Genomic DNA, 16,943 nt, shown 5'->3' with positions numbered 1-16,943 from the left:
TTTTAAGCTGATATGTATGCAAGCTTTTTATCTTTAGTAAATTACCGTTGAAATACTCTTCATTGTGCTCTCCTTCTGTTTTTTTCTCCACATGAAACCATTGCCTGGGCTGGGGTAAGACCATAGTTGAGCTGCAATATAATTACAGATCCCTGATATCAGGACAGACTTCTACACTATAATACTATTGTGCAATTTGCATTATTGTCTGTCTGTCTGTCTCGCACACAACATTTGAAGATTTATACTGACCTAAACTGTAGTTATTGACAAGATATTGACTTAAATATAATGAAGCTTTTATAATTATTGGAGATTGATATGATCACTTTTTGATATACCTGGAAATGGATATTTATGTTGCCTGTGCCTTGCAGTCTGGAGAATTGTAGCTGTGATAATTTTATGCCAAAATAGGATCAAAATGACTCTTAAAGGGCAATTAAACATTTAGGTAGGGGTCGATCCCATTAGCTCCAAAGAGAGCACGGTGCCGGTCCAACTAGAGATGTCCAGGCTCTGATTTACTCTGATTTCAAAGCAGGATCTTATTGACTATCAACTGTCAACAACTGTCATGTGATTAGGGATAGCCAATAAGATCCTGCTTTGAAATCAGAGTAAATCCTAGCCTGTACATCTCTAGTTCCAACGCATTTAACCGCTGGCAATGGCACCCAAATTTAGTTGATCTTGCACCCTTCGATGGGCCTAATTCACTTAAAATTGCTGGCAACCCTATGGAGGTACGAGCGCTTTTAGGCGAATTCTGTCCATCGTATAGTGCACCCGGTGCACTTGCGAATCATCTGCTCCTAATAGGATCGACCTCATAGAAGAGAAGAGGCAAGAATAAACTCCCTTATAACCCATAAGAAAGATAATGAAGACACCATTATGGTTAATCCATTTTATGTTGAATACATATCACTATGATTTTTAGATGTATAATAATAAAAGCTATGTTTTAAATATTATCATTATTTACAGTTTCTTATATAGTGCAGCAGATTCTGTTGTGCTTTACAATTGTAGACCGTGATCAAACAGACAGGCTTGGAGGTAAGAGGGCCCTGCTGCAAGCTTACAGTCTATAATAGGGGTGGGCAAACTGGCCCGTGACACAATATTGACTGGCCAGCGGTGCCTCTCAGGACATGTTTTGCACTCCACACGGGGGGCAGCTGGCCGGAATTTCCTCAGCAGCACTGCATAACCCAGCTCCTGCTGCCCTGACTCAATTGTGTGACAGCTGAACCGTCTGCAGGGCAGTCGAGCAACGGCTCAGCTATCCCATAGTGTGCTAGGTGCCAGAGGCTCAGTGATTTCCTGAGCCACAGGAGGTGGGAACCCGGGCAGTGTGTGCCATGTGGATGGAAGCTGCTTGGAGGAGAGACAGAGAGAGTCTCTGCTCTCCTCTTGTCTCTGTTCTATGAGTTGGCTTCTCCCTACAAAACAAGTAAGACGGCCTATTTTTGTATATATAGAATTTGAGCTCATACCGTATGGCTTAATACGATTTTTGTGTGTCGCCCGCGAATATTTAATGGAATTGTTAAGTGACCCCCTGGCCAAAATAATTGCCCACCCCTGGTCGATAAGGACATAGGAGGGAAACACAAGGACAGGCACTGGTAATAGCATAGCAGTCCCACCAGGTTGCAAGTCCAGAAGGGAATCTATATAATACATAAGTGCCTCAGAGGGTTATGCGTGTGGAACTTAAATATGATAGGCTTGCCTGAAGAGGTGTTTTCAGGGAATGCTTGAAAATTTGGAGGCTAGTAGAGAGTCTTATTGTGCATGGAAGGGCTTTCCATAGGGTGTATAACATACGTTATCTCAGAGGGATGCCCTCATGTTCAGGAAATAGACTTTCTGATTTGTCCTAAGGAGCCTATTCAGACCCATTCGATATAAGCTGAATTCATCTCAGTTCCCGATGTTCAGGGTTTGTGCATGCGCAAACCCCAAGAGCAAATGGCTCTGGCAAGGGCCAGCGGTGGTAGCAAGGGAAAGCCTAGCATTTTATGGTCATTCCCACAAGAACGTAGGCATGACTATTCCTGCTTGGGGTGGGCGGCTGACGTCACATGATGTCAGCACCTACCCCCAATTTGGCTGATAGCGGGCATCTGAAAAGTAAGTATGGACTTACTTTTTCAGAGTGAAGGCTGTTTGCTAGGCTGCAATTACACGCAGCCTGGCAAACAGGTCTAAATCAGGCCATAAGTACCATAAAATGGAAACTGCTTGCTGTAACAGCCAGTGCATAGACAAAGCAGGTGAAATAACCGTATAGTTCCTGAAAACAAATGGTGCAGAATAGAGCGCTCTTTAGTCTCCGCTATAGGTCATGTCATTATTGATATAGATGCATTAAAACACCTCCAATTATCTCTGGATTCATTCTTAAGAGCGGTACTTCTTTATCATCTTGGGTGTACCTCCCAATAGATGAAAAAAAGATTGTGATAAGGGCCATGCATAATAATGTTTCAGAAAAAAGGTTCTAATGTAATAAACTGCTAAGCTCCTAAAGGTAAAAACAGCAGCATGCATAAATAAATAAGCAAGACCAGCTGCCAACCAAAATAAAGAAATGAAAAAGCATTGAACCATATTGGATGGACTCCAGATATCTTGCCTGCTGCTGCTCTATTTTCAAAAGATGGGATGTTCAACTTTTGTCTGGTCTTTCTGGCGATTTCTATCAAACATCCTGTCTGGGCTAACGCATATTTTTATAAGTATATTATATCATTCTTTATACAGATTAGTTGCCACTCATGGTCAACGCTTTTGGTTCCCTGATACTGATATGTCATGTGGCAATTGCTTTTCTTTTCTCTCAGAACCAGACAAGGTGCGCTAAGCCTACACCCCTCATAAGGCAGAATGGTTGCCGTAGCCCATCAGCATTGGTATGTGTGTATGCACTTGCCAATGCTGGGTCCCCTCAGTCAACGATATTGGCGGCTTTAGGGGATCACAGGTGTGTATGCACCTTTACACTATAAAGTGTCTATCTTCTTTTTTTTTTACTGATTAAGATGTACAGGGTTCACCATGGATGCATAACAGATTTTTTTCCTTTTTTAAGCATCTTTTTTTGTAACGCACCTATGTGAAAATTCTTATTTATTTGTAGATGTCAGTACTTAAACAAGCAGAGCAAGAAACTCTAGAAATTCCAGTGTAAATGAAGAGAATTTGAGAAGTTAGCTGTGGTTACACACAGGCCATTCTCACAGGTGTGGTAGGTGGGCCTATTGGACAGGATCTTACTGTTTGGGGCATGGTTTTAGCAAGGTTATTTTCTGACTTCACTGTGTAATAAACTCAGAAGCTGACAATAGTTCTCTCACCACATCTTCTCTGTCAGCTAATTAGTCAATTCATTGCCATGTCAATTTTTTGGACTAGTTTTAAGGTCCATACTCACTGGACGAATATGCCCAGCGTGTATGGACAGCGATGATCGCTAGGGGGAAAGACGCTCAGTGCATACTAGGGTGGCCAATCCCGGGATCGGCGGGATCCCGGGATTTGGCCCTAAAAACGCCGGGATTTGAATCCCGGGATTGGAAGTTCCAATCCCGGGATTGCGGGATTGGCCTGCGCATGCGCGAATCTAATGTCGGGCAGCGCTAAGACCAGCACAGACGCTTCCCGGCTTCTCCCAAACCCCGGCGCGCTGCTCTGTGGCTGCGTGCAGCGTGACCTGATGTCAGCAGTCATGCTGCGCAGCGCGTCTGATGCTCCGTGCACGCTCACCGCTAGGTACCTGTGCATTCACTGCTGCCTGGGTACTGCGACGTCAGTCTCCCACACATCTGCAGGCCTCCAGACCACCGCTGCCCGGCTACCGCACATCTGCCCGCCTCCAGACCACCCGCACACGGCCCCCAATGAAAGCCGCCGGCCTCTGAACATCACTGCTCGGCTCCCGCAGCAATGGCCGGGTGAGTTAGACTGGGTTTGGGGGGGACTAAAGTTCGTCATTATATTGACGAGCTCAATCCCGGGTATCCCGGGAATCCCGGGATTAGGCATTTTTCAATCCCGAATCCCAGGATTGAAAAATAGCCCCGGGATTGGCATCCCTAGTGCATACACACTGAGCGGCTTTCCCCTTGCCCGGTGCTGTCAGCGGGAGAGGACGGCTTTGAATAGCGCAGCGCTATGCAAAGTCGTCCTCAAAACCGCTCATCTGCTGGTAATAGCAACAGATGAATGGCTTTCCCGGCTCAGTCGCCCAGTGTGTATGGGCCTTTAGTCTTAAGTGATGCTTTGTTAATGTAACAAGGCAGGATGAAGCCATTGTTGCTGGGTTGCAAAGTTTGTGGGCCAAAGTATATGTATGAGTTAGGGCTCAATTTATTAATCTTATTTTAACTGTGGTACTTAACATCATTTTTGCAATACAGAACTAAATGGGTATGGATCATTGGATAGACCGCAATTAGGTAGACACCACTAGGTTGACGTGGGTTAGGTCGACAGGGTCATTAGGTCGACATGGGGAAGGTTGACGGTCAAAATGTTGACATGGGGTTTTTTCACCTTTTTTCCCCGCAAATGTCGGCATGGATACTGAAACGTAGCACGCGTGCGCTCGCCATGCTTCTGGCTCAGACACTATTTTATTCTCCCACCACGCCCTAGTGGATGATAGAGCATGAAATACCGCATGTCGGCACATGCCTGTTCCCAAAAAGACATGAAAAACCCCGCTTGTGTCAACCTAATGACCTTGTCGACATTCATGCATGTCGACCTAGTGGTGTCCACCTAATGCTTGTTGACCTAGTGACCATATCCTAACTAAAGACCACAAGAATTTAATAAAATTACACCCCTCAGAAAGGTGGATCGAAAAGCCATGCGTCCTTCATTCTAGTTTTACCTTGGGCAATGTTTAATGCTGACTGCAAAGTTCTCTGGCCATTTTTATCCATATTTCTCATGCGCAGTCTGAAAAGGCCACACTGTGGGGAAATCTTCTGAAATTGCTGCTGTACTCTGCATGTGTAAGCAGACAGCTTGAGCTTGCATACTGTATGCACAAAATTGCCAGACACTTTGGGCTCCTTTAATAACATCACCCTAATATGGCATTATACTTTTTCATCAAACTGGAACGATTAGCATATAACAGTTCAATCAATTTATTCTACACCGCAGTCTGGATGTGAGGCTATGGGACTACAGTGCAATGCACAAATAAATAAAATGCAGGTTATTTCTCAGCAGTTTCCCTTTCTTAAATTGAGATAAGCAGCGATGACCCATTTTTCTGCAGGAAAAAAGGGGTTGTCATTGTTTGATAAATAAAATCGTTAACCATTTACTCTACTTTTTAATGGCAAATATTCTGCTTATTCTCTTACAGACAAGATTTTGAATAGTTATGCCATATAGAATTTTTCTGGCAGGTCCTAACTCCTGTTCTCTTTGTAGTATCTGTAATTCTTGTACTTTCTAATAATTGCTAATGTTGTTTAAGGAACTGCTTGTTTATTGTATAGAAATCTTCTGTTCTTAAGCCCATTACACACTTGCTAACCATGATATATGCAGCGGCGGGGTGCCGACATCGGCAAGTGAGTACACACTTGCTGATGCTTGCGGAGAAGGGAGCGATGGCCATACTTGCAACTAAGGCATGGCCGGCAGTAACAAGGACCCCCCTCGTCTGATCATGCATGAGGTAGGGGGACGTTAATGATGCAATGGAGCGCACATCATTAACAATATTTAGTGCACACCCTAGACGATACTGTGCACAGTATCACTCAGAAAGTCCTTTGTGTATTGGGGCTGCAGAGAAAGAAGGAAATGTCCATTCTCTGTGTATCTGGTTGTACAGAAGCATTGTGTTGTAATTGTAAGAGCAGAGAAAGTACGTTCCTGTGACTGATTGTTTAAACAAACGACGCACCCGGGTCATCTTATCACCATGCAAAACCAGTTCTGCTTCTAAATGCTACTTACGCCAAATACTTAAACCTCATTTTTTTCCCTTTTTTTTTTAACGCTTCCCTGTACAGGAACTGGTAAGTGTCAGTCTTGTTCAATTTTGTTACTTCTTTGATAACCTATGAAAACATTAGTGTCTTTAGGTACAATAATATATTTATAGACAAAAAAAAAAAGTGTGTGTAAGAAGCATGTACTGTATAAAAGGCTTCTCCAAAATACTATATCTGACATTTTATTTGTGTGTCCTTACTATTTTCTTGCTGCAGCACTATAAAATCTAAACAAATCTCTTGTTTCAGAGTGAATGGGAGAAAAGGGAGCGTATTGATGCCCAGCGGAAGAAGCAGCGGGAGCTCATTGTGCAGCTGAAGACACAGCTGGATGACTTGGAGACTTTTGCATACCAAGAGGGCAATTATGATTCGTTGCCCCAATCTATCCTCATGGAGAGGCAGCGAGTAAGCAAATATTCCTTATTGATGGCAAAAGTTCTACTCGCACTTCAGAAAACCTTGGGGCGAAATGTAATAGAGTGCGATTTTTTAGACATGTGCGATTTTTGGTCAAAAACGGCCGAAATCGCACATTTTCCGAAAATCGCACATTTAATAGGTTGAAAATCGCGGTAAAAAATCGCACTTTTTACCGCGAAATCGCACTTTTAGAAGTGCGATTTTTAGTCACATTTCAATTCGCATCCAGATGTTTTCCCATTATAAAGTATACAACTCGCAAATGTAATAGGGTGCGATTTTTGGTCAATGTTACCAAAAATCGCAAAAAAAATAGACCAGGTTCTGACAGGCGAATTTGACAGAACCATGCACAGATCATTGAGATCTGTGCATGGTTCTGTTAATAAAAATGTGTAAAAGTGTTTTTATAAAAAAAAAAACGGCGTGGGGTCCCCCCTCCTAAGCATAACCAGCCCCGGGCTCATTGAGCCGGACCTGGTTCCAAAAATACGGGGGAACAAAAAGCATAGGGGTCCCCCGTATTTCTGAAACCAGCCCCGGACTCTTGGACCGGTCCTGGTTCCAAAAATACGGGGGTCAAAAAATCTGGGGGTCCCCCGTATTTTGAAACCAGCACCGGGCTCCAACAGCCCGCGGTGTCATGCCACAGCCGGGGGACACTTTTTATACAAGGTCCCCCGGCCAAAACATGAGCACCGTGGCTGGTCAGCCTTGGACGGGGTACCTGGAGGAGTGGGGACCCCCCCAATAAAGGGGTCCCCCCCCCCCAGGCTTCACCCGTCCAGGGCTGAAGCCCGGGGCTGTCACCGGCGTCCGTGGCCAGTGGACGCCGGCCTGATAGGGTTAAATCCATCATACATATCATTACATTGCTTTTTACCGGCGAACTACAAGTGCCAGCAGACCTCCCCCGCATGCTGGGACTTGGAGAACCACAAGTCCCAGCATGCAGGGCATTAATGGGCCCGCTGGGACTTGTAGTCCACCTGTAAAAAGAATGTTTATAAAAAACACACACACAGAGAAGTACAAGTTTATTACACACACACACCTCAATTTTACACCAGCATACTTACCATTCCTGGATCCAGCGCTGGTCTGGCTGCTTTACAGCCGGCTCCCCCCGCACTGACAGGCAGCGGGGAGAACCGCTTTCTCCGTTGCCTGTCACCGGCTTTCTCCGTAGCTTCTGTAGCTCTGTCCCAGTGCTACAGAGGCTGAGAGCGTGATTGGCTGAGCTACAGTATGCGTCTCCATGGAGACGCATAGCTCAGCCAATCACGCTCTCAGCCTCTGTAGCACTGGGACAGAGCTACAGAAGCTACGGAGAAAGCCGGTGACAGGCAACGGAGAAAGCGGTTCTCCCCGCTGCCTGTCAGTGCGGGGGGAGCCGGCTGTAAAGCAGCCAGACCAGCGCTGGATCCAGGAATGGTAAGTATGCTGGTGTAAAATTGAGGTGTGTGTGTGTGTAATAAACTTGTACTTCTCTGTGTGTGTGTTTTTTATAAACATTCTTTTTACAGGTGGACTACAAGTCCCAGCGGGCCCATTAATGCCCTGCATGCTGGGACTTGTGGTTCTCCAAGTCCCAGCATGCGGGGGAGGTCTGCTGGCACTTGTAGTTCGCCGGTAAAAAGCAATGTAATGATATGTATGATGGATTTAACCCTATCAGGCCGGCGTCCACTGGCCACGGACGCCGGTGACAGCCCCGGGCTTCAGCCCTGGACGGGTGAAGCCTGGGGGGGGGGGACCCCTTTATTGGGGGGGTCCCCACTCCTCCAGGTACCCCGTCCAAGGCTGACCAGCCACGGTGCTCATGTTTTGGCCGGGGGACCTTGTATAAAAAGTGTCCCCCGGCTGTGGCATGACACCGCGGGCTGTTGGAGCCCGGTGCTGGTTTCAAAATACGGGGGACCCCCAGATTTTTTGTCCCCCGTATTTTTGGAACCAGGACCGGTCCAAGAGTCCGGGGCTGGTTTCAGAAATACGGGGGACCCCTATGCTTTTTGTTCCCCCGTATTTTTGGAACCAGGTCCGGCTCAATGAGCCCGGGGCTGGTTATGCTTAGGAGGGGGGACCCCACGCCGTTTTTTTTTTTAACTTTTTTTTTTTTTTGCACAAAAGCGCATTTAGAAAAATGCGCACATTTTCATGACTGAAAATGCGCACATTTTCATGACTAAAAATCGCGGCAAATCGCATTTTTTTGCCGCTAATTCGCATCTCATTACATATGCGAATTCGCGGCAAAAAATGCGATTTTTAAAGGTGCGATTTGGTGCGATTTTTTTTTTTAGTCTAAAAAATCGCACCCTATTACATTTCGCCCTTGGTGTCTGTTACCATTGCAACAGAAGTCTACCTGCTCATACAACATCTGAAAGTCAAAAAGACAAAAAAAATTATTTGGTAAAGTTGTATTGTAGGAGGGCACAGAAAGACAGTATTAGCAGTGCTGGATGACGGCCCGACATTTGAGATTCCGACGGTCAGTACCCCAACATCTGAATCTGACAGTCCACAACCCTCATAGAGGGAGAATAGGACCTGTGGTGTGTGCCTCGAGCCACCGAGCCCACAACGTGGCAAGCGTAGTGAGCTGACTGGGGGTTTCATTGCACTCGCCTTCCTGGCGGTTGGGATTCAGATGTCTGTATACATACTGTCGGAATCCCGACGGTCGGCCCACCATACCACACCCACTGTACTTACCCACACGGATAAAGCCTCTGGGTTTAACGCCTTATTTCTGTGGTAAATACACCCTCCAGTGTTTACGGCGTGGGCTTGTGCCACTAATTGAATAGCTTAGGGCAAAGGTATTAAACTTGCCCTATCATTGTAAATAGGAAGAGGAAAATACCTTATCAAAAATATTCACATTGATGGTAGAATAGATATATTTTTTTTTAATTTGTTTTTTTCACTCCTAATTATAGAAAACAAATTTTAAGAAAAATCTTTAGCATTCAACATAACTGATCCATAGCCGCATAGAGCCTGTGACTAGAGGGAAGGAGAAGTAGGCATTGATGGACTATAACATACATATCGTGTATTCATTAAGTCTTCTACCTTCCCCAGGTGATCATAGATGAATTGATTAAGAAACTGGATGTCAATCTAAATGAGGACATTGGCTGCTTGTCTCCAGAAGAACTGCGTCAAAGAGTGGATGCTGCCATTGCTCAGATTGTTAACCCAGCCCGTGTAAAAGAACAGCTGGTGGATCAACTGAAAACCCAGATCCGAGACCTAGAGATGTTCATTAAATTTATTCAAGGTCAATTTGGGTGTTATTCTTTACATCTTCAGAAAAATAAGCACTTGATAGTTGCATGCTATTGAAAGCGTAAACCTATGGGTGCTAAATTGCATTTTTACATATGAATGTGCATGTATCTTATGTGGATATCCTATTAGCATAGTCATTTACTGCTGCTAATACTGTAGGTTCACTAGGGGCCTTCCTATTAGCCCTGATGCCGACATTGGCCCTTATTCTGATCGGTGCGGCCCGATCAGAATATGCGGCCGCAACCGTGCAGGCGAATCCCCGCCTTCCATACGGATTGCCACCTGCCGTCCGTATGCGGATATGTGGCGATCCGCATGAAATTGGACGGGGATACGCCTCCTCCGTCTTGGGAGCAGCCCCTGCATTCGATGGTCGCCGAACATCGAATGCAGGGCCGCACGCTCCACCAGGTCCCGCAACACAAGACCACACGGACACTTGTCCGTGTGAAATCATGTATGGGGGCGGGCAGCTGACATCCGGCGATGTCAGATGCCCGCCCCGTACCCACGCGTCACGGCCTCATTACCATGCATACGCCCCGCGTTTGCATGGGAACGCCCATGAAACGCGGGGCGTATGCATAGGGTAATGAGGCTAAGTAGCCCCTCACGCCCCTCTACGCCCCCTGTGCGGCGTATAAAGAATCCGTGCGGCGAAATCGCCTGCACATGCGCAGAGTGACCTCTGCACATGCGCAGACGATCAACATCGGCGGTCCGTCCGCATGCGGGAATTTCCGCACCGATCAGAATAAGGGCCATTGTTATCGCCCGATATTGGAACATATTGGGTCTTATGCTTTGCAATATCAGAAGGTTTTGATCAGACAAAATTGCATTGTAGCTAAATGGATACAGAGGCCCTTGCAGCTTACTGACTCCAAGAAGGCCCACCCCGCCAAATCCCCCCCCCCCCCATTTCCCCCTTGCAACCATACGAGGCATGTCCTACCACTGGAGAAATCATTCGATGGTCGCCACCATCGAATGATTTCTCATGGGCTCGCAAATATAAGTCAGAACAATGGTCTTATACTTAGGTGTGTAGGTGATCATTGTTCTTTTTAGAAGTTGGGCCTGTGTATTTTGTGGTGTATTTAATACCGGTAAATTTGATGTAATATGATTTGCTTGTGCAATTTAGATGTGGGGAGTACAGGTTGCGTATCCCTTATCCAAAATATCCCTTATCCAAAATATCCCTTATCCATAGTTTCCAGAATGTAATTTTTTTTTTTTTTTGCTAAAAGCACTACTGCGGACATCTGTAACTGGCACTACTGAGGATATAATATGTAACTGGCACTAAATATGTGTAAGAAAATGATTGAATGGCATTCAAATTCAGTGCCTGTGATGGGACAAAAACTTTGTTTCATGTTTTGAAACCTTGTTTCATGCACAAATAAAATGTATTTGTGTGTATTTCATGCGTTTGATGTATTTAAACAACATAAATGCAAGATACCTCAATAAACTTAACTGAAATACTCAGAAATACGGTATAATCCGTTATCCAAAATTCTCCTGGTCCCAAGCATTTTGGATAAGAGATATTAAACATGTATTTCATTTGAAATGCCTAAATGTGCATTAATACAGTAAAAGAGTTAATCATCTATATCGCCTTGTAGGAGCAGTCATGATTGATATATTTCTAGGTGGATCTTTGTTATCTACCACAACGGAGCTGCCCATATTTGTTTTAAACTCATTTTGTTGTTGCATTCCATTTTATTAGGTTACATTACACCAGGTTAAACTTTAAAAGCTATTTGGTGCTTTCATTTTTAGAATGGCAGCGTTTATATTTTCTCCTGCAAATGATTGGCCGTTGTAGAACACAAGAGAGCAATAACAACAAAGTATGAAGAATTAACATAAGATACTCCCAAGTGTATTTAAAAAATATATCCGGATATCCAATATATCCGGATTGATTTCAAAAGTGCAGTTACTGTACATGTACAATATGAGGCCAATGTCAAAAAGAGTGGTACATTTACTAAATCTTCTAAAAATAAACCAGGTGATATTGCCCATAGTAACCAATCCGATTCTATCGATCATTTCTCTATTGCTTCCTAGAAAATGATAGACAAATCCTGATTTTCTCGTTTCATTTTTTGAAGCTTTAGTAAATTTCCCTCAGTGAATGGGAATACAGTTACTACCTGTGCCAAATTTTTCATAATTTCAACAGCATTGTTGAGGCGTTATGGCTTTTCAGTCATTACTAGCAGAACATGCAAATGGCTGGTTCGTTATTGACTGACTACCTTCAATTCCCATGGCCATTAGTCCTAAAGGTGCCCATACACGGTACAATTGCCGGGTGCAATGATATGCGCGCTACCGTGGACATCCCATCTCACAGATCAAAAAGTATGTGCTGCACATGCTTCTTGTACTAGATCACATTTCATTGCATTGCAACACGTATGTGATGCAATGCAGTGCAAATTACATACATACAATAATCGTACCATGTTGCACCTCTGAGCCTGATACCTCCAATACTAGAACACATGCCATTCTAAAAACCCTAAACTTTATCTTTAAACATTTTTATAATGTATTCATTCTACTGTGCACTGTTACACTTTCTAAGGTGACTGCCAGCTGATATATGCTATTCCACTGTATGCTCTTTTTGTTAACTATGCTTAGAACCCTACTTAATGGTGAGTTTACATATTTATACTTTTCTTTCTTGTAGATGAAATTGGTAGCCCAGTGGAGAGTCTAAGCGGAGGAGCTGCAGGCTTCGACCCAAAGTCTAGCTCAAGTGCACGAACTAATGGTGAGTACTTTGATTCGTTGCTCTATAGCAGTGGGAACCAACTCCAGTCCTCAAGAGCTACCAAGAGTTCACATTTTCCAGACAACCTAGCTGCTGAAAACGTGCACTCATTACTGACTGACACATTTTAAAAGATCCACAGGTGGAGCTAATTACTTCACTTGTGATTCTGTGATGAGATCTGGAAAACATTAACTGTTGGTAGCTCTCGAGGACTGGAGTTGGCTACCACTGGTCTATAGCACTTGCTTTTAGTGCTCCAGACCTCCTCTTATGGAGTTTGTAGAGAGACATTTGCAGGTTCACTTTCACCCACGTACATTTGTACAGATAGAGAGCTGAATATGGGAATATTTGAGTTGAGATAGTATAGACAATGGGAATATTGCTGGAGCTTTAGGAGGTTTATCAATAAGAACATTAAATATTTTGGTTTATAGATTCTTTAACACAAGAAAAAGTTCTCACTAAATGTTCATATGTGAAAGCTCAAGTGATTGACCTTTATTCCAAAGATTTCACATACACCTACAGTAGTTTTCAGATTTGAGTAATTTGATTTATCTTGTAAATACTTTCTATTTTTCTAAACAGTGAATCCAGAGCAGGCAAAGCAGATGCGAGAGACCGGCCTGCATCTGTTACGTCGGGCCCTGGCTGTCCTGCAGATTTTTGCTGTGAGCCAGTTGGGCTGTGGTACAGGTAATTTGCCACAAAACCTCTGGAAACAGGATGAAAGCAACAGAGATTTCACTCCACTGATTAAGAAATTGGAGTGCTCTGTGGAGAAGGTAAGACAGTTGGCGCTGCGACAGCAGCCTGCAGATCATTTGATCAGCTATGCCAACATGCAGGAGATTGCATTGGGAGGAAAAGATGAACTAACTGTGGCCGTCAGGAGAGAGCTGGCTGCTGCTATAAGAGATCTCTTGTCACATGGCCTTTATGCTACATCTCAAGGAATGAGTTTGGTTCTAGCACCCATCGCCTGCCTCATCCCTGTTTTCACCACCTCACCTCCTTCTATGCACCCCTGGGAACTGTTTGTCAAGTACTACAACGAGAAAAATGGAAAAGCCTTTGTAGAGTCTCCTGCCCGCAAGCTCTCGCAATCCTTCTCCCTTCCTGTCTCAACTGGTAGTAAAGTAACCCCCAAACACAGCCTCCTCTCTGCCATAAACACAGTCTTGACAGAACATGACCCTTTCAAGCGAAGTGCAGACTCTGAATTCAAGGCGTTGGTCTGCATGGCATTAAATGAACAACGTCTAGTCTCCTGGCTTAACCTCATCTGCAAGTCAGGGGTGTTAATTCAATCACATTACCAGCCCTGGAGTTATATGGCGAGCAGTGGCTTTGAAAGTGCCTTGAATATTCTTAGTCGACTCAGCAACCTAAAGTTCAACCTCCCTGTGGACCTTGCTGTGCGGCAGCTCAAGAACATTAAAGATGCTTTTTGAGTCCCACCTGTACATTTCATGTAAGAACTTAATATATCTGGAGGACTGTACTATGTAATTGTTTGTTCAGTGGATTCTTTTGGCTCCTGAAATCTACTACTGATTCTAGAAGTACAACAGCATTGAGGATTACTTTGTTTTCCTGAATACCAAGCACAACTAGTAGTCCTGAAGATCGGGACAATAACATGTTCAGTATACTCTACAAATGACTATTTATGTGGAAGTGCATAATATTTATTTTTAATTATATAAATAATGATTGGAGAATATTTTCACAAATCAGTCTCTGCCATTCTGTACTCTGATACTGTACTGTAAATGTTGGAACACTCTGGGTAGACCTTGTCTATCAATATATATGGTATGCGGTCAATAGGTCAACAGTGTCTGTCCTCAGGCAGAGGTTCGACACAGAAAATGTTGACATGGTCAGTGCCAACACAATCAAAAGTTTGACATGAGTTATAAATTATTATTATTTTTTTTTTTTACTGACTTGTTCGTACTTGACCATCCCAGTAGGCATAGAGGGATAATATAATAGTGTGCTGAGCGCAGTGGTACATTTTATACGGTGTTCGTATCAACCTACCTATGTCGACACAGACCACACAAAACTCTGAAAACCGCCTGTCAACCTTTTTCAATGTCGACCTTCTGCCTGTCGACCAATAGTGGTCGATCTTTTGATGGTCAACCTATTGATCCACACTGATTAGTAATATTGTTTTGGTGACAGTGTTTTGCTTTGATGTGTAAATAAAGGTCTGTACTTACATTGTGTTCTACAGCACAGATCCTTTACAAGAATTGGAAGCTGGTGTGTTCATTATATTTCTATAGCTTTGTCTATATGAGCATAAAACACCCAATTACAAGTGCAGTGGCCTCCTGGGAAAAATCAAACGTAGCCATGCTTTTGTGTATGAATATCCTGGAGGTAATAAAGACCATGGGCAGAATTTCATCTACAGACAACTGATCCACTATGATTGGGGATCATCGGTGCAGGTCAGCGTGTCCTGCACACTAAACATAGTCACTTTCCATATAGAGTGCTCTGTACATTACAGATATAGATTTAGAACAGTGGTCAGGGAACTCGGTCCTCATTACCCCACCCAGTGCATGTTTTGCAGGTCTCCTCACAGAATCACAAGTGAAATAATTAACTCCATCTGCAGACCTTATAAAATGTGTCTGAGTAATTAGTACACCTGTGCTCCTGCTGGGTTACCAGCAAAACATGCACTGTGTGGGGTAATGACGACAGAGTTCCCTGACCACTGATTTTAGAATCTACTTGTGATTTTTTTTTTTTAACACTTCACTGTGATCCTAGGAAGACTAGTCATTGAATTTGTTCTTTTTTTCTCTATATACATGCCAATGTATAACAAATATAATTTAAGTTGACCAAAGAAATATCCATGTATATACAAAGTTTCTGCATCCCAGATAGTGGAATGACAGACCTACTATTATACTACTAAAGCTGGACTGAATATTTCCATAGACCAAGCGCATATTCTATTTTTGCAAGAGGGGATGATTGGTCATGTATGGTCCACAATCTCCCAAACCAGGGAAGAAATCACAATTTAAAAATTATACCAGTATGTATATTTTTCAATGTACGATGTAATCATAAATATACAAAAAAAATTAGCTGTATGATTGAATCAATATAGTCTGTAATTGTTCCTGTAATTTTAGCTGTTTATATACGATGATGACATCTTTAGACGATAAATCAGAACGCTGAAATCAAATGCAAAAGAATGCTGAGTTACAAGGCTTTCTATGCAGAAGGTTTGGGATGATCACTTCGTTTTACAAGTGCGTAACAGAAAATATTACATGCTTAGAGCACACATTACATACACTTTTTTTATGTACTTCAAAAGTAGATTTAATATAATTCACACAGTCTTATACACTAGACCTCTGACCATGCTCTGTTTAACGGATGTTAGAGCCCTTACACACTACTGTTGTGTAATGCACCAGTGCCATCGCAATTGTGTTAAAATTATTGTTGATGGGTGAGGTGTTGCTGAACTCCTGAACCCTAAATCTAAGTGTAAAATGTTAGTCATAGATTTATTTACATTTTTTTAAATTGCGACAGAGGTGAACACAATTGAGTGTAGCAGGATAATATCCTCTGTGGATCTATGGGGCAGCTGTATTAAGGCTGGTGAATTGATAAAGAGGCCGGTGATAACGTAGCACCCAGTCAGCTCCTAAATGTCAAGTTACAGACTGGGTTTGAAAATGGCAGTTGTGAGCTTTCATCTCTCTACAGGGCTTAGTACATGGACCCCTCAAAGTGGACTTCATCTCAAATCCCTCTTATTACTTTACCAGTAATAAGTGTAATATAAGCTACGTGTATATGTTACAAAACTTTACAGCGGTCTACAGAAAACTGTTGATATGGAAGTTACATTTTTACCCAAAAATTTTTTTGACAGATTGTTGACCATAGTGTACCCATATACAGACAGAAAAACAAATCTCTTCATTCCTGGAATATTTTAATAACTTATTGCATACAGCAAAAATGTGCTGTAACCCATAGCACCCAGGTATACTGTATATTGTTTTTTTGTCTGTATAATGTAGTCTGAGCAGTGAAAGCTAGTCCCTGAATGGTGTTGGTTACAGCATGATTATTCTGATCTCACGATTATATTTTACCTCCAAATGTTGGTGATTATAATGGTCTTTGAGAACGGCATATGGTGTATACTTAGTACGGTGAAATCCTCTATGGTGCAATGTTACACATGAAATTGTTGCGGACACTATATTTTGATTTTATTTTTCTGTATAAAATGTTTATATTTATGTAGAGGTAAAACTAATTTGTTTCATGGAAAATAAAATGCTGCTAGTTTTGAAATCTAA

General features: G+C 43.1%; 2 protein-coding genes across 2 annotated transcripts in view; one reads left to right on the top strand and one right to left on the bottom strand.

Annotated features, from left to right (window-relative positions):
• PTGES3L (prostaglandin E synthase 3 like) overlaps positions 1-2,720 on the bottom strand; it is a 24,255-nt gene extending 21,535 nt beyond the window's left edge. Inside the window, exon 1 of the mRNA XM_083147559.1 lies at positions 2,620-2,720. The gene's annotated coding sequence lies outside the window, so the exon portion shown is untranslated. The remainder of the gene's footprint in view (positions 1-2,619) is intronic.
• Positions 1-16,943, top strand: part of RUNDC1 (RUN domain containing 1) — a 19,447-nt gene extending 2,504 nt beyond the window's left edge. The window contains exons 2-5 of the mRNA XM_083147553.1: positions 6,285-6,443; positions 9,549-9,747; positions 12,484-12,567; positions 13,162-16,943. Of these exons, the coding sequence (XP_083003679.1) occupies positions 6,285-6,443; positions 9,549-9,747; positions 12,484-12,567; positions 13,162-14,027 (1,308 nt within the window). The 3' untranslated portion in view covers positions 14,028-16,943. The remainder of the gene's footprint in view (positions 1-6,284; positions 6,444-9,548; positions 9,748-12,483; positions 12,568-13,161) is intronic.

Source organism: Crinia signifera, chromosome 6 (assembly GCF_055691185.1).
Source record: "Crinia signifera chromosome 6, ASM5569118v1, whole genome shotgun sequence".
Classification (NCBI taxonomy): domain Eukaryota; kingdom Metazoa; phylum Chordata; class Amphibia; order Anura; family Myobatrachidae; genus Crinia; species Crinia signifera.
The sequence above is the reverse complement of the archived record's forward strand: the minus strand, read 5'-3'. Positions and strand labels throughout refer to the sequence as shown.